At 32.9% G+C, this 22,903-nt stretch overlaps 1 protein-coding gene across 1 annotated transcript in view; it reads right to left on the bottom strand.

Moving 5' to 3' along the window:
* The window catches only part of KLHL1 (kelch like family member 1), a 380,716-nt gene that overhangs the window by 203,951 nt on the left and 153,862 nt on the right, over nt 1–22,903 (bottom strand). The window contains exon 4 of the mRNA XM_070408965.1: nt 8,139–8,335. Coding sequence (XP_070265066.1) covers nt 8,139–8,335 — 197 coding nt within the window. The remainder of the gene's footprint in view (nt 1–8,138; nt 8,336–22,903) is intronic.

Genomic DNA, 22,903 nt, shown 5'->3' with positions numbered 1-22,903 from the left:
ACAAACATAGTAGATGGAATATGTGTTTCACTTGAAATTATTAATATTTATAATGTTTTGCCCTAACTGGTTTGGCTCAGTGGATAGAGCGTCGGCCTGTGGACTGAAAGGTCCTAGGTTCAATTCTGGTCAAGAGCATGTACCTTGGTTGCGGGCATATCCCCGGTAGGGGATGTGCAGGAGGCAGCTGATTGGTGTTTCTCTCTCATTGATATTTCTAACTCTCTATCCCTCTCCCTTCCTCTCTGTAAAAAACCAATAAAATATATTTAAAAAAATTATTTATAATGTTTCATTTAAGTTTATACAATTTACAATAATACATTTCAAATTATAATTATTATTTTAAATTCTTTATTGTTTAAAGAATTACAAATAGTATTACATATGTCTCCTTTTTCCCCCATTGACCTCTCCCTGGCCACCCCCACCCCCAGCACATGCCCTCACCCAATATATGGATGTATTTATTCAGCTATTCTTTTTTTTCCAAACATTTAACATGTGTCTAAAATGATAAAGGTGCTATACTAAGATCTAAAAATAGAGCAGTGAACATGTCAGATGCAGGGAAACCTCATGGAATAGGTAATCTAGCTCTATGCATTATTTTAATATATTTACAGTAACTTGGGGTCTGGGGGGTAAATCTGATACACTATTAAACATTATTTTCCCTTGAATTTATCTGGTTGTACAATAAATTTCTGAAAGTATTCTTTTAAGAAAATGATCTGCTCCATCTCTACTCTGCTCTCTTTACAAAAGGCAGACTGGGTTTCCCTTCAGGCAAAGATTGATTTATCATGTTTCTTGTGAACTATATCTATCTTCCTCTTTAAAAAATTATTGTAAATATCCTTAAGCACAAGTGTATCTTTAATAGAGAAATAACATTAAAAGAAAAATCTAAAATGGAAGCATAGAAAGAAATTAGTCCTATGTGATTCATCACCTCATCAGAAAATATAAATGTTTTATAACATTAGTTCATGATGTGCAAATTATTTTAATAAAGTGAGACTTTCCTATGCATAAAAAATCAGAATTTTTTCTCATTTGAATAAAAGTAAATTATTAATTGTATTTTCTGAACTGGGCTTTGCAAACTGAAAAGGGCAAAAAGTTTCTGGCTTTTCTTCGTTCTGATATCACATTGGAAGCCCTTTTTGAACTATTCTAATCATGTAGGAATATTGCTTAGCACAGAAAGGCACTCTATTGATTAAATGATTTGAATCATTAAACACTAACAGACAACTTACAAGTTACAATGCAAGTCATTTAGATGTGTGTTCATGGAATAGTTTTTAACATTTGAGTTGCTTCATGAACCTTTATTATATTATTGCCATAGCATCAACTCAAGACATACAGCCCCCTAGAAAAATTTAAATCTGCTGGACGACAACAATAAAAAAACCCAATACACTTTAATAATAAACTTTACATGTGTTTTGATTTTATAGAACTTTGTGTTTTAGAAATTGATGAGTAAAAGAAATAAAATTAAAATATGCAAATGAAAGAATACTTAAAATGAATGGAATGCTTTTCAAGTAGTCAATATTATTATCACCTTCATTGTCAACAACAAAGCAGGATGTAGTTCTTAAAATAGAATGGTCTTAGTTTGGATAATAAAAAACATTTTAGGTTTTTAGGTAACATATTTGAAGAGCATCTGAATAGAAAAAAATGGACTGTGTCTAAAATGAACCTTCAAAAAGCTGATAATTTTCATTGGATAATCTATGATTATGCTTAATTAGTCTTTGAAACTGTTATAAATGCATATTTAATTGTAGTTATGTTATAGAACCCTACTAAAAGCTCTCTATAGTCAAACTACAATTGCTATGAGTGGATAACTATCTATAATATAAAGAGTCAGGGCTGTCACATCCGAAACACCTGAATGGATGACCGAAAGGCTGAGTGGGTCGACAAGGCCGGCAGGGGGGTTAGTGAGGGATGACCAAACGACTGAACACCAGGCTGCGTGGGGCAACCAGGCCAGCAGGGGGGTTAGTGAGGGACAACCAAATGACTGAACAGCAGGCTGCATGGGGTGACCAGGCAGGCAGGGGTGTTAGTGAGGGATGACCAAATGACTAAACAGCAGGCTGCATGGGGTGACCAGGCCAGCAGGGGGGTTAGTGAGGGATGACCAAATGACTGAACAGCAGGCTGCATGTGGTGACCAGCCCAGCCCGGGGGGGGAGGGCATTTGGGGGCAACCAGGCTAGCAGGGGGGGCAGTTAGTGGCAACCAGGTTGGCAGGGTTGGGCAGTTGAGGGTGACCAGGCTGGTGGGGGGGCAGTTAGGGGCGATCAGGTCGGCAGGCAGAGGTGGTTAGGGGTGATCAGGCTGGCAGGAGGCCCAGTTAGGGGCGATCAGGCAGGCAGGCAGGTGAGCAGTTAGGAGCCAGTGGTACTGGATTGTTAAAGGGATGTCTGAGGGGTCCCAGATTGAAGAGGGTGCAGAATGGGCTGAGAGTACCCCTCCTCTGTGCACAAATTTCATGCACTGAGCCTCTAGTTTGTTTTAACATTACTACTTATTATACATTTCTATCAATTTTTCCAGTGTAATCTGTATATCTTGTTTGTGCATGACACTGAACATAATTAAAAGTAAGTTTTTAAAGCTCCTTTACTCAAATCAACTTTCAGTCTTAGGGAGTATACTGGAATTTTACCAATGACTGAGTTAGAACACAAATAAAACCTGCCTGTAAAGAGTTGTGAGTCTAATTTATGGACAAAGCAAGTAAAGAAAAATAAAAACAGGAATAAGAGGAAGGTACTCTCTAGCTAGGCTTCCACATGCTTCTTCCTATTTGTGACCAGTAAGCATGAATGGCAGTTGTCCTCCAAGCTACTCTTTGTACCCATCTTGATAACTTCATTTCTAATAAATTTATTAAAAAATTCTGAAAGCCAAATTTTTCTAATTTTCAACTTAGTATTTATATATTAACTAAAAGTTATTACTCATATATATGATAGTGAAAAGGAGTAATACAATGTAATGTATGTAAAAAAGACAACGTTCAAAACACATTTTAATACTAATGCATTATATCATAGTCCTGAAGAAAAAAGAAATATATGGATGATGTACACTTTATTTTAATGCCTTAGAAAAACAAATACATTTAAAGCTAAATTATGTTTATTGTCCCAAAGCAAACTCTAATTTATGGTGAATGTGTAGGGTTATTGTTAAAGATAAAAAAGTATGCTGCTAGCGGGAAACCATGAGGGATGTCAGGTATTTCAAAATCATGACCAGAAACCACATCAATCAAGTTTGTTCTTTTTCTGTGGCATTGCTCTAATGGCTGTGAAGGACACATGGATGATGCATGTGTAGGATTTTTAGTGTAACAGACTTTGAAAAGGCAGCTACTCTTACAATCTATCAGGAAGCTTTTATGCTCCAGTTCTGTGACTTCAACCTTTTAAAGCTACTGATTGAACATGGTGGCATCTAATTAGTCCTGTTGCCACTGCGTCTGCCTCCAGCGTAAACTTTACGAAATGTGTTATGCCATGCTGGTAGCACTAGTCAGAAAGTGAGAGTAAAAAAACAGAGAAATTGAAAACAACAACTAAGGAACAAAATATGGAGTTCTTTGGTATCATCTATGTTTTAGGTTTATAATTTCAATTTCTCTCAAAAAATCCCTATTTTGAAGTGTTCTGGATGTCAGAAATCTGACTTGATATTGGGGTATGTTTATTCGTGTATAAGATAAAGCATAAAATTTGAAGTAAGACAATAAATAGTAGGCTATTTATTCTACTATGCTCTGTCTGTTGTTCTTGAGTAAATTATTTAACACCCCTAAACCTTATTTAATTATTTTAAATAATGGATATAACACAAAACTTACAAGAGTTTTGAAAGGATTAAATTAAATAAGTATGTTTACTATGGAGAACCATACCTGATACATACTATACACTTGTGCATGGCCAGTACCAGTAGAGGTAACTGTTATCATCAAACACAACGAAGAAGCTAGAGTTACTTCAGTCTCCCTGTAGAAGTTTAAAACAATGCGACCAAGAAGCTACCAGATTAACGGTGGAAGTAAACAACAACAACAACAACAACTATTATATATGTATATGCATAATTAAGATATGATGTAGTTAGCACTCTGAAGTGTATAAAGCAGTATAAGGAAATAGAGAGTTTTGAAGATAGTGCCACTTTATATACAATATTCAGAGAGATTTCTGTGGAAGTGACATTTGAGCAGAAATATGAACGAGACAGAGGGAAAAGGATATAAATATTTGGTATAAGTGTGTTTCTGGCAGAGAGAAGTAAAAAGCACAAAGGTCATCAGGTAATAGTATGCTTGATGTAGTAAAAAAGCAGTAACAAGTTCAGTGTGACTGGAACTGTGTGAACAGGAAAATAATGGTAGGAAATACAATTGGAAAGAAAGTTAGAGGAAAACCATGTGTAATCTTGTTGACTGAATTCGAAAATGAGAAGAATCACAATCCTGAAAAAGTAGCCAAAGAACTGTGCGATTTAATTAATATATTACAAGGTATTAAATGCAATGCTGGGCCAAAACCAATTTCATTGGAAAACCTTGCTCTTTGTCACAGAGGAGTTTGCAGTATAATTATGAATATCAGTCACAAAGACATAAAATAGATAACTAATTGTTTAAGGGAGCTTAGGATAACATCACATAATCCTAAGAAGAGGAATACTATGATAAGAAAAAGAATTCCATGAAAAGATTCAAGATATTTTTTAGTCATGGATTAATTTAATTTGGAAACTGAAGGGTCACTTAGAATTAGATGCCAGAGATTCCAGACAAATATCACAAGTAAAGTACAAGCAAAAGGGATCCACAGCTCATATTTAAAATCAATTTCATTTTTAATTTTTATTTTAGGAAATATGTCCATGTAGCAGTTTAGAAGCTAGGTGCAGAGCACCATGCATATCAAAATATGGAGTTTGAACTGTTATTTTGTGGTATGTGTGGAAGACATTAGCTTAAGAAGACAAGCTACTCCACGTTCTATGTAAGAAAAACTGTAGATAGTGATTGGGAGACCTACTCAGCTATTGTATAGCGCTTTGGAAGTCAAGGTTAAGGAAATTTCTACTAATAATCTCAACCTTCAATTTAATGGGAATTCTTCTCAAAAACACTCCATAAAGGCCCTGTATTCCTTAAGAATCTATGGAAGGCTCTCATCAACTTTTTCAGTCTACAGTAGTGAAGAAAGTCACTTTCAAGGACTCCTTTAGAATTTATTTAATCTTTCTATCTGTCCACATATGTACCTGCAACTGTGTGTGGAGAATAATGGTGTCCTATTCTCTTTCACTCTCCATTTCTTGTGTGAATGCCTCTTATTGGCAAATTCTAATCTAGAACCATAAGGAGAGAGGATTTCTGGGAAATGCAGTTCAAGGAGTATCCTCTAAAGGCAGAGCTGACCTTGGAGGGAAGTGGCACTGGTGATTAGTGTAAATAGACAACCCAGAAGAGAAAGAAAGGTCAGAAGACTAAAGTAGACTCTGAAATTTTCATCCTTCATACAGAGCAGATAAACTCTAGTAGTATTCTTTCATATATTTATTTTGAACAGATTATGCTATTAATAAAATATCAAAATAATACTTAAATGCTATCGTTTTAGATACAAGTTTGTTCTGTCAAATACATGAAGACAGTTCTTTTCATTCCCTAGTAGTATTCAGCCACAGGCACCCACAGTTTTTTCCAACTTTTCTTCATATAAAATGATAAAATATTTACTATTCTTGTTATTCTCATCTGTTTCAGCTTATCATTCTCTAGTGCTTTTAAAATGCGATGTACAGAATTAAACACAGGTCTCATAATGAAATCTGACTAATAGAGAACAAGGGTGGCCAGTTCCTTAAATTATTTTGTTGCTATCTTTATATTTAAGCAGCCAAACTTTAAATGCTTTAAAATTAGTTTCACACTTCTACCTAATATTGAGCTCTCAATAAAATTTTTCCAGTATTTTTGCACATGAACCACTGCCAAGCTGAGTCACCTTCCCTAAATAGACTTTGGAATCATCCACAAAAAAAATCAATAGCTGAAGCCAAATAAATGAGTGAAATTTCTAAAGAAAAGTTAACAAATAAAATAAATAACAAACACATATGGACAGCAAGTTAATATCTAGACTTTGAAGACCAAGTTCATATCTAAAAAATCTTAGCAAGAAAATTAAAAATGGAAACAAATAAATCTTATTTTTGATATAAACAAATAAATAATTATAGCAAATAAAGAAGTTAATTCAGTCCTGGAGGTAATAGGAAAATTGGGATGATTTGCTATAACATAGTTAACAAGAAAAAAAATATCATAGCATAATAGGTTTGCTCTCAAAGCACAGTTTGAATAGATTGGATGAGGACATATGCATGGTTAAATAAGGATCAGAAGCAAATATGTGGTGAGAAGTTGTAATATGAGATACAAGCATTCATCTCAGAATTTTATGGAACTGAGAGAAAACAGTGTCTAGGAAGACAACTGCGCAATATATTTTCTTCACTAAAATAGCAACCCATGCACATCTAGAGAATACTAGAGCTTTTGCCTCCAAAAGATTTTGAAATCATTTAAATTTCAAAAGACATGACATAATACTACATAATCCACTTATAGTTTCAAAAAATTAATACATAGTTATTTTAGAAATTGAGTATGTTAGCTAGAGCTCTTCTAGTTTCTGTTTTAAATACATTTTACTATAAGGCATTCATTTTTAAGTGCCTAAAAAATATTGCTACTATTGTATGACAAATTGCAGAACAGTCTAAGCAGCTGCAAGAAAAACATTTTTATTATTAAATTAATAATTTCAAAGTGGACCAGAAGGGACCATTATCCCTCTGGATATGAAGGCATATTGTTCTCTGGCTTAGTTAAACCAGGAGACCCTAATTATAATAAAATGTGCATAATTAAATGACTACAGTTGGACTTTGATATTTCAGTTGATGAAATATTTGTTTACATTGATTTCATATGGTTCATGTAATTTCAATAGTAGTACAGTACCCAGTCATAAAAATTTTGAAAGAAGAATTTGACAATAGAATTACAAAGCATCTATCTTATCTTTCCTTGTATTTCTACATTTTCATTAATTTACTAATCTGCTTAAAGGATTAAAGAAGGACATTAACATAATATTGAAATTCTATCTAATAAAAATAATGGGAAGACTTTTAAATGACTCGATGTTATTAGTGGTTTGAAAAAGTGTTTAATGTCAAAATAAGAGCTTTTTAATAAATAGCAACAATAAAGCCTAATGAGTTTTATCTTATATGAATTATTCCCTTGAGTTGGAAAGGGGAAGTTCTATACTTTAAAATTGGTTGTTCCAGTAATAATAATCAAATCTTTAATAAAGTTAATAGTAACAATAGCAAAAATGGCTGAATTTTTTATAGGGCTTGCTATATGCCAGGGACTGTGTAAAGTGTTTTTAAGATGATTATTCCTAGGGTATGAGAAATGATGAGGATAAAATGGTTGTAATCGCTTATTCTCTTCTAGAATAAAGATAATGTAAAAAATATCACACCTTAAAGTGTACAATTCAAAGAAGTTTTAGTATCTCTATAAATACCCATCTCCAAATATCATCCCAGTGGAGGTAAGACTTCAACATAAATTTTTGCTTGATACATCTCAGTCCATAGTGGAGAGGTTGTAAGAAAAATGCAAAAGAAAAGTTTTAATGGTGGAAACTACTAGCCCTCAATAAAAAAATAAATAAATGGGCAAAAAAGGGTAGCTGTGAAAGTGGGTGTATAAAGATAGATATGCCAGGAACAGTTAAAAAATTCATTTAAGCAACTTATAAAATCTAAAATAGACAATATTTATATCAGCATTGCCTATAAAATATAAATAAAGCCATAATAAAGTCTATTATGTAATGTTTTGCATTGTATTCCATAATAAAAAGGCGCCAATGGTACAAAAGTTATGTTAAAATTTAAAAAGTCATTCAATGCAATGACAGTAATTATTTTAGCCTTTGATACTACAGCTATGTCTCCATTATTAAAATATTAAATTTTCTTACCATTGTGTAGCTGTGAGCCACCTTCATTAATTCAATGCACCCTTGGGCATCTGCAAATGCCCGAATTCCTAAGCAGTTGGATGGATGCAAAAGCTTCATGAGGAAATGGCAGCACACTTCTACCACTTGGGGCAGCTGAAGAAGGCAGGCTGCAGCGAGGAGGTTTTCAATGGTGTCTTCCTTTAATTCCAAGCAACCTGAACATTAAGTGCAGAGGTTATGAAACTCTGCTTACAACATAACATCTATGATTTTATTTCTCAAAACTTGAGGCCACTCTGCTAAAAATAATTTGAACCTAGATTTATGGTCAAGATAAAAATAAGTCCATAAAGACCAGCATCTTGCTTTTTGAATTAAAGTTAACTTACAATATTATATGCATAATGAAGTGATCACCACAATAAGTATAGTAACCATCTGTCACCATACAAAGTTACTATGGTATTCCTTATGTTGTACATTAAATCCCAGTGATTTATTTTATAACTTAAAGTTTGTACTTTTTATTCCCCTTCACATTTTTCACCATCCATCTCCCCTTCCACTCTGCAACCATCAGTTTGACCTTTATATCTATGATTTTCTTTATGTTTTATCTTTTTTGTTCATTTGTTTTATTTTTAGATTCCATATAGAAGTGAAATAATACTGTACTTGTCCTTCTCTATCCTATTTCACTTAGCATAATATCCTCTAGGTCCATCTATGTTGTCCCAGATTTCAAGATTTCAGTTTTTATGGCTGAGTAATATTTCATATCATATATGAACCATATCTTCTTTATTCATTAATCTGCTGATGAAAATCTAGGTTGCTTCAGTATCTTGGCTATGATAAGTAAGGCTGCAATAAACATAAGGGTGCATATATCTTTTCAAATTAGTTTTTTCATTTTCTTCAAGTAAATATTCAGAAATGCAATTGTTGGGTTTTATTATATCTCTAGTTTTAACTTTTTGAGGAACTCACATATTTTTACCATAGTCACTGCAAAATTTACAATCCCACCAACATGCACAAAATTTTCTTTTTCTCCACATCCTTGAAAATACTTGTTATTTGTTGTCATTTCGCTAACAGTCAATCTGATAGGTATGGTGATATCACCTTGGGGTGTTAATTTGCATTTCCATGATAATCAGTGATGCTGAGACTCTTTTCAGGTGGTTGTAGGCCATATTTATGTCTTCTTTGGAAAAATATCTATTCAGTTCCTCTGCCTATTCTTCATGTAATATTCAAGATCATCTAGTACATACAAATGCAGTTTCAACTAAATTATATGCATCCACTTCCACAGAAATTATGGTTCTTCCTTTAAAAGGATGCTCAAATGTTAATAAAAATAACTTGAGTTTACTAATACCTATAAATAATATCTGAGGGCTTTAATTTAAACTTTATTCACAATATCAACAAGACAGGATATTATAATTTGAGAAAATGTCACATATTAACTTCTTTCTTAGAGTTTATAATATACAGAACTTATTACAGTCATGACAACTTCACATATGCTATTATCATAGCCATAATATTGTTAAAATAATTTTATATGTGTAAAACTAATATTAAAATGGCATGTAGGTGTGTGTATGTGTGTATGTGGGGGGTGTGTGTGTGTGTATGTGTGTGTGTGTATATATGCATGTATGTACTTTTATCTTCCCAGTTCAACACTTAAAAAGTGATTCCGAGATATTATATCAGTATGATAAGCTATAGGATATTTAAAATATTTGTTTGTAGAAATAACAATTTTCCAGCCCAGATTTAAATTTTGGGTCTATTCCTGTATTTCATAACAATTTTGACAACATTTTATTAGGGCATCTACCCATTCTTTCTTATTAAAAAAAGAAAAACTTTTGCCTACTCATAGTTTAGCTATAGACTAATTTTTAGAAGTTACTTATTGATAATTTTGTTGTAAATTTTAAAGAAATAAGCAATGTTTGTTTCAAAGAATTTAAAATGTTCTATTCTTTTCAACCAGGAATATATCCAATGAAATGATCCATTTGTAGAAGCCAGAGGGCACAAATGGAATATTAGCCAGTGTTGAGCTTGAATGAACACAATTTGAACTACCCCATGCATGATATATTTCTTTATAGTTATAACCTGACCATTTTTCTTATGGACTTATATGGTAAAAGGCAAAAATCTGCCAAGTACTTGACTTAAAAGAGAACCAAAAAAATACATGACTACTGTTAATGAAAAAAGAAAATAATTTTATACTTTCATTCAAAGTTAACTTTCAAGGTATAATGTTCACAAATGGTTTTAGCTTTACTGAGAGGGAAAATCTAAATGTTTTCAAGTTAGGTACCATAGAAAATTGGCTAAAAATAACTGATACTTGGGTAAAAATATGGGTACTTAAGGATCCTGTGAATACAGTATCATAAAACTCTGAGAACTTTTCTCAAATAATAAGGAAATATTTATCTCTCTTGACAAATCCAGAGGAAGGTTGTCTCCAGAAATGATTAATTGAAAAGCTCATCACATCAGGAAACAGACATCTCAAGTGACCTGCTATTCCCTCATGGTTGCAGTAGTGTCAAGTTTCAGATTCAGACAGCAAAACACTCATCACAAGAGAAACTATTCCTTCATATACATATTTTTTTGCATCAGTAAATAAATTTTTACTAAAAGTTTCCCCAAATTATTTTTGTATAGTTCCTTGGGAAAAATGTAATCATGCTGAACTCAATAATTAGCAATGGGCTAAAACCTCACTGATTGATTTTGAGCCTATATAAATTAGAATTATTAAATTAAAGTAAGCTTCCCTTGAATCAATTGGGGGAATAAAAAGGGAATGATTTTTGAATATGGTACCAACAATGTGTGCTACTTTTATTTATAGTCTCACTTTATGTAAATACTAGAGCAGTTGAGCTTTCAAAACATGTAACAGTAGACTTAAACTCTGATTTTCTATATAAGAATATAGTTAAACTTACGCTGCATTGGAATGAAAAAATATGTAAAATAGAACGGGGAGGAAAAAATAACATTGTAGAAGATTACAACTCTATGCTGTTTTATTTTTTAATAGACAAGTGGTATCATATTAACAGTCTGATATACTACCATATTTCATTTATAAATTCAGTTACATTGAAAAAGGAATGCATTTCATTAGATAGGTACAAAAACTGCCTCTGAAATCCATAAAATAAATACTATTTTTCTTCTATCATCTATCTATCATCTATCTATCTATCTATCTATCTTTAATGGAAATATAAATAAATAATATAATTGACACACCAGAAATTAAAACTAAATTAATATGTTAGTAATTTTTAGGGGAAATAAATTTTTTTTCTTAGAATAAGGAAAATAAAAAAATTACATTTATAGAAAACTTGCAATATTGTACAGAAATTTCTCATAAATTACAATTGTTTTTCCCAATTACCATTTTACATTAAAACGGTACACATGTTAAATTAATGAACCAATATTGATAAACTTTTATTAACTCAAGTTCATACTTTACTCACATTTCCTTTGAGGTTTTTTTGTTTGTTTGTTTGCTTTTTGTTTGTTTGGTTTTTTTTTTCCTAACATCCTTTTTCTGTTTCAGGATCCCACATTTCATTTAGTCACTATGTCTTTTTGGGCTCCTCCTGGTTTTCATAATTTCTCAGATTTTCCTGGTATTTATATATATATATATATATATATATATATATATATATATATATAAATTATTATTAATTTCAGAGAGGAAGGGGAGGGAGTGAGAGATAGAAATTTCAGTGAAAATAGAGAATCATCATTGATTGGCTGCCTCCTGCACTCTCCCTACTGGGGATAGAGCCTGCTACCCTGGTTTCTGCCCTGATTGGGAATCCAATCTGGACCTCTGGTTCATAGGTTGATATGAACACTGAGTCACACTGGCTGGGCAGATTTTCCTTGTTTTTCATGACTGGCAGTTTTAAAGAGTATTGGCTAAGTATTTTGTAAAAGGTCCCTCAATTGAGATTTGTCTAAATATGGTTACACTAAGATTATGAACTTTGGGCTTATCACATTATATTTAGTGTACATACTATCAACATGACATCACTGTTGTTGTTAATTTTGATTAGTTGGTAGAAGTAGTGTTTATCAGGTTTCTTCACTTTAAAATTACTTTTCATATATATACTAGGGACCCAGCGCGCAAAATCATGCAAGACCCAGGACCCAGAGTCCTGCAGCTCAGTGGAACCCAGAAAGAGTCCCGCAGCTGCTGCTGTGGCCACCGCCACCACCACCACCGCTGCCGCCGTGGGAGGTAGGACCCAGAAACCCACCTGCCATCCTAGCAGGACCCAGAAACCCACCCGTGCCTCCGGTCAAGTCTTCCAGAGTCAAGTCCCTGCCCACCTGTGTACACCTTGCCACACACTCAGTCCCGCCCACCCTGTGCACGCAGACTCCTGCTGATCAGTCCTTACGGCATGATGGCGTGATGACCACAGGCTTTTTATATAATATCTATCTATCTATCTATCTATCTATCTATCTATCTATCTATATCTATAGTATAGATAGATATAGATATAGATGTAGATGTAGATGTAGATGTAGATGTAGATGTAGATGTAGATGTAGGTGTAGGTGTAGGTGTAGGTGTAGGTGTAGGTATAGGTATAGGTATAGGTATAGATAGATATAGATATAGATATAGATATAGATATAGATATAGATATAGATATAGATATAGATAGATTCCAGAGAAGAAGAGAGAGGGAGAGAGAGATAGAAACATCAGTGATGAGAGAGAATCATTGATTGCCTGCCTCCTGCATGCCACCTACTGGGGATTGAGCCTGCAACCCGGGCATGTGCCCTTGACTGGAATGGAACTGGGACTCTTCAGTCCTCAGGCCAATGCTCTGTCCATTTAGCCAAACCAGCTAGGGATAACAAAACCCTTTACTTCCCTTATCCAAGCTGTGTTCTCTGGAAGTCCTGATGCACAGTTACACTTAAGGAGTGGGAAGTTATGCTCTATTTCCTTGAGGGCAGATTAATTGCATTAGTGACTTGGAATTCTTCATGGCAGATTTGTATATTCTTTGTCATTTATTTACTTGCTCAATAATTATTTATATTAGTAAATTCATAGGATTTTTGAGTGTTTCAAAAAAGGCAACAGAGTTAAGGTAATTTGGTTTACATCATTTTATTATTTTTAGAAGGCTTATCTGTCTTTTTGGTAGTTACCAAAAGAAATTGATTTACATTGCAATTTAGACTTTTGCTACCATCAAATCACTCCTTATTCTAATGTATGCCATATATCTGGGACCCTGCATATTCTCTCTCTCTCTCTCTCTCTCTCTCTCTTTGCTGGATGTAAATTCTGGCTCTCCTCTAAAAATTATAACACAAACGTTTTAGCAAACAAAATGACAAGCTATACCTGGGGAATTTGATAGTCTTAGAATTTATTAATCAATAAACAATGTCATACATGTCTTGCAAATACAAGAAAAAGCACAGTTTATATTTCTCAAGTGCTAAGTATATTTCAGACTTTAAGGGCTCACTGTTAGAAATGTCAGAAAAATATCTACAGGAGGACCAGTAAAAAAGGAAGTGCAACATCAAGAGCCATTATTTTTCCATTTCCACCTGCCCACCCACTCTTTCTTTAGTAGATCCACTGGGTGTCAGGTCAGAACCAAAAATGTCAGTAGTTCTCATTTACTTAAATTGTTTTAAATCTACTATTTTTATAAAGCTATCATTTGGAAAGAACAAGGAAGGGTTTGCTGAGTAAAAACCTTGACTTATTCTGAACATTCCCTTTACACACGTTTATGCACAAGAGCTTAAATTTCTTGACTGTAATTATAGTGTATATTCCTTATTTTCAGTATATTATAATTTATAACTCTGTTCCTAACCAACTGAATAAATTACCACTCCCAGTACTTGCTATGGAGATTAAAACAGCCTGTCACTCAATACTTTAGGATATTTTGACTGTAAGAAAAATAAAATTAAATAAATACAATCAACTTATACTTTTATACAAGTTTTCCAAGCTTCCACTGTAAGAAACATAATTTGGCAAACTGTAAATCATAAATACCACATATATGTTTATTTTCCCATTATGGAATTAAGTATTTTATAATAGACTAGTGGCCCGGTGCACAAAATTTGTTCATGAGGGGGGTGTCCTTCAGCCTGGCCTGCACCCTCTCTAATCTGGGACATCCCTCTCATAATCCAGGACCGCTGGCTTATAACCACTCACCTGCCTGCCTGCCTGATCACCCCTAATCATTCTGCCTGCCAGCCTGCTCAGCCCAAACTGCTTCCCCTCCTGGTCTGATCGCCCCTAACTGCCTCTGCCTCAGCCCTGCCACCATGGTTTTGTCTGGAAGGACATCCGGAAGGTCTCCCAGAAGGTCTCCCAGTCTAATTAGCATATTACCCTTTTATTAGTATAGATATCTTTATGTAGTACAATTACTCTTAGGTTCAGCATACATAATACCATTTTCTTTAAATTAAATGTACCTGGAACCCAGTTGAGTTTAATCCTAGATTTAATATTCTGTTCTTTAATTAAATTATTAGTAATCTGTGTGTCTGGAGAACATCATTTAAATTGAAATCAGACAAAAATACTTCTGGAATGTGTTATGATATTCACTTTTGACATATTAGTGAAGATGTGTGAAGTACATCATATGGTGTCTTACAGATATTCAAATATTTAGAAACATTTTCTCAAGCATTAGAAAATATTGTTTCTCAGATTTTAGTATAAAAAAACCCTGTGCTTTTGTTAAGCAAAGTATTTATTTTTATTTTATAAAAGTGATCATGCTTCTTCCTTTGCTTTGATGACTGAGAAGCGAAAACAAATTGGTATGTCATTTCTGTGAATACAAACAGAATTTTAGACACCTACTTATGGTGCAAATCATATCATGGATATTGTGGATTTGAATTGGAATAGCCTTTTTAGGTCTTTTTTATTTGGATTTCAAAGCCTCATACAACACGTGTAATCAGAAACAAAATAATGAAAAAAGTCATAATCTTTTGACTTTTGTACATGACCTTTCATATTTTCTCCCTTTATTTTCTACATCAATCAGGAAAATAGAGGAGAAATTAAAGGGGATAAGTCTCAGAGAATATAACTTCTCACTGGACAGATTTTATTGCAACAGTATGGAGGAGCATGTTCTCACAGACCTGGTTTGAATTGACATTATCTACAAAGTTGCTTCATCTTGGGGTGCTTAAGTATTTTATACACTACCTTGGGTTGTTGTAATGTGGAAAAAAGGTTAGCAATTTTGATATTTTATGCTGTTCAGGTTGGGAGTTCTACCATCATACCTGTGCATGTGGCAGTCATACCCACTTCCTCTGTATTCCAGGGCTTCAAAGTTGCCAGATTGTTTGGTTTTAGGATTTTTTTTTTTTTTTGGAGGGAGGTAACAGGTATTCTGGGAGGCAGCACTATTTTGGCTCTCAAATCTACTTAATAGAGTATCTTTTCACTTTTTTGTTATCATTATTAGTCATTTTCTGAGATGATCCTTTTCATTGACTATAAGCATTCATATTTTTTTCTTGAAATCTGCACATCTAACAATTCATATTCTTAATATTTCTTAGCCCCAATGAACTGGAAGTGCAGTAATTACAAAGTGCTATTGAGAAATTATGCATTTGATTCTCCTATATACATGAAATCCTTTCCCAAAACACCACCCTAGCCTATCCAGTTATATCGTATTACTAACACCTTATTTTCCCTCATTTATATATTTTATTCTAAAGCCATTTTGTAAAATGCACATTTAAATTGAATAAATATTAAAAAATGAGGTTTGTACTTGAGGCCCTAAATAGGTTTTCCTTAATTTGATTAATGGAATAATTGCTTGTCAAAAAAATTCAAAATTATCCTATTATATAATTTTTGGATTAGTTAAATTTATGCACTACTCAAAAATGCTTATTAAACATGAAGTAGATTAGCTCAGTAAAATATGAAAATAATGTCACACATTTCTAAGTATTGTTTGTATTTTGCTGACATTTCTGATAGAAATGCAAAGGTTTTCTATTAAACAAATGTAAAGTTATTTTTATAATTCTTCTTGCAAGGTGGCCTTCTACTATTATTCTTTATTAAATTTTATTGTTTTGCATTATCCTTTTCACTCACTATTCATAAACATTTCTCCAGAGAAGAAGAAAAGATGGGGTGGGAAACAAATAACAGACTTGTGTGAATAACATTGGGCTGGAATATTTAGTCCGGTTAAGGAATATGAGAGGAGTATAATAGTAGCTACAATGTGCTCAAGAAGTTCAAGCACACAGTCTAAAAGGAGTCAGGGATCCAGGTATTCCTTTAAGTTATCATGCACATTCAATTCACGTTTAGCTGAAAACTGTTTTCCTTGTTGGGTAGCCCTTACCATCCTTTATCTGAGGGAGACAAAGCATTTGAGTGCTAATGGTTCTCATTATAAATTTCCTTTCTCTCATCAGGCAAAGTGGTAATTTATGGAAGTCTTTCTAAAACATTTTTATACAGATTTTAAATTTATTTTTAGAGAGAAAGAAAGAGGGAGAGAGAAAAGCATTTATGTGCATCAATGAGCTGCCTCCTGCATGCTCCCTACTAGGGATCAAGCCAGCAATCCCAGCCATGTGCCCTGACGAGAATCCAACCAGTACATGGGATGACGCTCAACCAGCTGAGCCACACTGACTAGGGTTGGACGTCTTCAGAAGAGTGTAGTCACAAGTGTTGTTTTGTTTGCTTGTTTTTGTCTGTTTTCTTACTTATAGCTGTTTTCTCATATGCGATCTGAAAATAGCATCAGCTGTATTAAATTTTAAATGGAAAGTATTGAGAACTATTTAGTATTTTAAAGGTATATATTATATAGAAACATAAAGTTGGTGTTTGAGTTTTCCCAACTGCTAGATAAAGCTGAATATTGTGAGCCATACTGAGATGTTTGTAAAACATACTAAAAATTAAATATTAAACATGCATAGAATTTTTATTTAGATAAAATTATAAAACAAAATTATACTTAAAATTGCACTTATGATTTGTGGACATTCAAGGTTGAGGGTTATTTCAAATACCGCTATGGTCGATTGCAAATAATTCTGCATTTGAGTAGCATCTGTATGCTTTCCTCAGGTTATTCATGATTTGAATAAAATAAAATTAATTTTAAGAAGAATTTATATTTGATGGCAGTTGGTACTATACTAATGGAAGGTCACATTTTTCACTTAATGTGTCAATAACATAAGTACTATATAAATTTGTTTTATACCATTTATAAGCATTTTAATAAAACAGAAGTTTGAGTAACTTTAGAGCTAGTTAGAAGGACTGAAATGTCATTGAGAAAACCGGGCCATGTTAAGGTGTTTTCATTTCTGTATAAGACAATAAGATTTGATTAATTGTCCATTTCAGAATGTGGCTGGGTGGATCAAATGAGGTAAGTCATGCTAAAATACTGAATGCAATATACGATAAATATATAAAGTAGAAAAATTTCAAGAAGGCTATTTTAAAAAATATACTCCTAAAAATGTACACTTAACCATTCATATGAATTATAAGTCATATTGTAATACTGAAGCATATAATAAATTTGATTAAATATTAATAACTATTTTATGAACAATGTGTTATTCCCTCCCCAGTTCTCAGTCTTCATCTTTATTTTTTATTTATTTACTTATTTTTAAAATATATTTTATTGATTTTTTACAGAGAGGAAGAGAGAGGGATAGAGAGTTAGAAACATCGATGAGAGAGAAACATCGATCAGCTGCCTCTTGTACACCTCCTACTGGGGATGTGCCCGCAACCAAGGTACATGCCCTTGACCGGAATCGAGCCTGGGACCTTGCAGTCCACAGGCTGATGCTCTATCCACTGAGCCAAACCGGTCAAGGCCATCTTTATTTTTTAATAACAAATTGTAGAAAGGATTTGAAGGACTTATAAAAATACCTATTATTAATAACCATTATAATTGAGTGCTTACAATATGCTAAGCATTATGCTAATTTTATTAGTTCAAATTACTCTATAGTTGAATGATCTTAAGACTCCATAAAACCCTGTAATCTGACCAAGACCTCAAACTACAATAAGGGGAGCCCAAGTGATATAATCAAAATACTTAATGAAAAGTAAGAAATAAGTACATTCCAATTAGAATAAATGCCCAGGATCAACACTGGGTTGTCCACATCATACTGAGTTTTAGTTGAATATCAAGAATATTTAGATGAAGGCTGAAGAAACCCTCAGATATTTCTAAGGTTAAATGCCATATACTATACTATACTATACTATACTGCCACTCAAAGATAACAGAATCAATTGTATAGATATTTTGGGGTTAGAGTGAAGATGAAATAATACTGAGAAAATATAGTTGAATATAAGATAAATGCACAAGAATACATAGCATGTTCTCTGCAGTTGGTATAATGGCATATGATTCAGTCTCTGCTTTTCTAGTACCCCAAACAGAGGAAAATGTGAACAATTAAAAGACTAAGAGGAACAATAAACTAAAATTGAAGCAGATTTTTTTAAAGTTGATTATGAGACCTAAGAGATTTTTCTTACTTGGAAACTTTGAAAGTAAATGTGAGCTATGGTGTAGAGAGGCATAACCCTTCCTCCATAACTAGTAATATTAAATTTCACACAACTATTTCTCTTTAGTTTATTTATAAAATTCCATAGCATAAAGCCAAAACGTAGTTCAGTAACAACAAAAGTTGTACAATATTCACAAAATATGTACCATTTTTATTATTTGATACAATACTTCTTTTTTTTAAATTAGCTTTCTATTACTCAATATTACATGCACACAATGTTTCTTGGTAAAATAGTAGAAAGGTATTGGTATGATGGCAATATACACCAGGATATTTTTTTTAATTTTTATTTCTGTCTTTAATAATAAGTAATTTTAACATCCTATAAAAATTGTTAAATTAGTATTTTAAAAAATGCATAGTAATTATATATAAAACCAGTCTTTAAAGGTTTAATATGTTAAATTAATAACATAATTTTCTCATCTAGTAAAAGCCCTAAGTTTAAAACTAATGTCCTGCTAATGTGCTTGCATAATTCATGTCACTTGAATTAAACCAGTAATAAAAATGAAGCAATAATTTATTTTTAATTACAATAAAAATTCTGAAGAGGGTTTAGAATAGTCTAGGCTGAATATACTGAAGTATACTTTCAATATTAAAGCAGAACATTAAACATATCAGCTCCTATATTCATGTATTTACTTCATTCAAATGTTTGGCCCTAAGCAGAAGTTATCTTAATATTCCTTAACATGGACAAAGTCTTTAATTAACTTCAATAGCACACAAAGTTTTGTGGGTTTTTTGTTGCGTTTTTTTTTAATAAGGAAGTTAAAGCCTTAATGTGATTATAGGGTTGCTATTTGGCAGTTTAATTTTCTAGCCCTCTTCTTAATACTACTTCTATGAACAGCTTCCTTTATTAAATCTTGTCCTTATCAGTTCTCTACAGTACCTGGCACTTAGCTAGTAACCCTGTAATCCCATCTCCCATATTTGTTCGAACTCTATTTCTTACGCACCAATGAACAGAATATATTTTTAAGTATGTCAGGATAGTAGGGACTATGTAAGAGATAAGAAAGAAAGAAATTTTTATCAGCTCAAAGTCACTTTAAAATACAGAGAATCTGTTCAAATATATTAAATTTTCTCTTTTATTTTCACAATGCCATCATTAATTTAGGCTAGAGCTGAAGTACATATAGATACAAAAATAATATAGTAGCCCTCAAATTTGTTTTATACCATTCTTAATGAGAAAATATGAGACTGTATTCATCAAAAAATATGTTTATAAACCCCCTTCCCCAAAATGAAAACAAAGGATAGCTATTTTAAACCCTAAATTGGAAAGTCTCTTAAAGGCAGAGAATGTGTGTAATCAGCATATTGTTTTCCAGAGCCCATTATAGGACATGGCACATAGTAGGCATTCAGTAAAACTTGAGAGGCATTCAATGCATTCACAGGAAAAGGACTATTAGCCATTAATGTGCTTACATTTTTAGGCACCATTGCTCCTTGCAGGTAAGTAGCATTCAATTGTGAGGAAGCATGAACCTAATCTGCAGTGATTCACTATACAGCAATAAGGGAGTCGATTTAAGCTACTCAAACTATTTTAAGGGCAAGATAGTCATAACCACTTCAAAGAACTCTGTCATAACACATACTATACAAAAGGGTATTGGCAGTACAGAAAGTACCCTTCAATTTGTGTTATGGCATTTTATTCTAGTAATAGAATCAATATCTTACTATTGATCTCTGTCAGGTTACTTTATATCATGGAGTGGGCTGCTTAAGAACGCCAGAGTAGCCCTAGCCAGTTTGGCTCAGTGGATAGAGTGTCAGCCTGCGAACTGAAGAGTCCCAGTTTCACTTCTGGTCAAGGGCACATGCCCAGGTTGTGGGCTCGATCTCCAGCAGGGGGCATGCAGGAGGCAGCTGATCAATGGTTCTCTCTCATCATTGATGTTCCTATCTCACCCTCTTCCTTCCTCTCTGAAATCAATAAAAATGTATTTTAAAAAAAGAACTCCAGCGTCTCAAGCACTGAAAAAAATAACTGTCCCCTCATGTTAATTCAAAAGAGACCAACAAAGTTCTGACCTATCTCATGATAATTTTGTCAATGTTCATTTGAAATATTAAATATGTACTTCTCAAAAAATGTTTCCCATGAAAAATGTTTATATGTAACATTTATAATGTTTAGGATGGAATTTCTAAAGTTCTATAATTTCCTAAGTAATTTGGAAATAGAACAATGGGAACTGTAAACATTTTTTTCTTTTCTCCTCTGATTCCATGTTTCAGAGATATTCTGTAGATTAATTCTAGAACAGCATGGACTTCATTATAGCAAATTTAGGCGTTAGCAGTTAAAACAAATATAGGTATTTTTTCTAGATGAGTATAATTACAGAACAGAGGCTTATAACATGTAGAAAAATGTTTTAAAAACTAAGTTCATTTAAAACTTTACAATTGAGATAGTGCATAATGATACATATATGTTACTGCTTTTGAAAACAAAAGTGACAAGCTTTTTTTCACTATTCCTGTGCTAATACTTCTATTTATTATCAACTTGTTTAAAGATCTATGTCATTCCAATCTGTATTCATCCAGACTTAATTTATATTTCATCTACTAGTCCCTGGTGTGACTCTTCATTCAATAAGTAATCAAATATTTTAAACTGAATTTTGGATTGATTTTGAAAAGCTGGTATACAATCTTATAATTACACATTATCTGGATCACAACCAAGTATTCAAACTTTAAATTTAAGGGAAAAGTTGTAAAAGGGCAGTACAGCAGGTCCTCAAATTGTATCATTTTGTTCAACATCATTTTGTTTGTTTGTTTTTGTAATTTTGATGAGATGCCCTAGGAACTTAACTCTTGTTTATATTATTAGCCTGTGCTAAACTTGGTTTCATTATACATTACTTTATAACACATCCTGTTGCTTAAATGGGCATTTGCTCTCCATGAATAGCTCTCATCATACTCAGATTTCCTAGTAAAAATCTACGAAAAAACTCAAATGAAAGTTTTAAAAGAAGAAATGTTAAAGTCACTTAAACATATAATTAAGAATGTAGAAAAGTGATATGAACCTGTTAGAAATACAATTATTTCTCACACCAGTGTAATTTTTCTCATTTTTCCACTCCTGAACTTTTACACTGGCAAGCATGTCAAACTCAAAGGCCAACACGGGCCAAATAAACAAGGTTTAAGTTTATGTGGGCCGCAAAAAACAAAAGCTTCAATTTTCTAGAAACGTAGGTTTATTTCGATAGAGACATGCTGACTACAAAGGGCTGATATAAATGCGTAATTGTTAACATAAAATAATAGAACATTCTAATAAAAATTAATATTTTTTCTTGAACATTAACTTACCAGACACTGAATAACTGCACAAATTAATAAACATAATGCAAATAAACCTATTTTTCTTGTTCTCCAAAAGCAAAATTTTCCTGTTGCACACACCATGGTCAGTCCAAGACTAATGATGTGGCAATGGGCTGCTAAAATTTTCGCTGCTAGTATTAGTGGAGAGAAACGGTGCGCCTGTGCTTAAGGCCCGTAAGGGAAATGAAGGCAACATGAACATAGTAATCAGTCTATAGCGAATGTTGCAGTTCATTATTAATACTTATGTATAACAGGATTATAAAATTAAGTTATGGAATTTTTATTAAAATGTTTCTTACATACCATTATATTGGCTGGGCTGCAAAAATATATGTTGTGGGCTGCATGGGGCCTGTGGGCCGCAACTTTGACATATTTGTAAGTGTGTGAAAACAATTGACCTAACAGAGCCCCCCCCACCTTTCCTTTTTTTTAAAGGAAAGAAGCTAATTTTGATACTGCAACAATTAGTCATCATTTCAATAGTTGTATATTTACCCTTTATGCTTCCAATGAATTTAAAAATTATTAAATAATTAAGTTGAGATTTTCTTTAATTTTGTCAACACAAAGACCATATTGGTTTTCTTTATTTTATCTTACATATTTCTATTATTAAACTTGTTTTATTATGATAACATCTTCTTTTACAAAATCCTCTATAC

The sequence above is a fragment of the Myotis yumanensis genome, unplaced genomic scaffold, assembly GCF_028538775.1.
Source record: "Myotis yumanensis isolate MYYU_CA2020_CCGP unplaced genomic scaffold, mMyoYum1.0.hap1 SCAF_3, whole genome shotgun sequence".
NCBI lineage: Eukaryota > Metazoa > Chordata > Mammalia > Chiroptera > Vespertilionidae > Myotis > Myotis yumanensis.
This window is presented reverse-complemented; position numbering and strand designations above follow the sequence as displayed.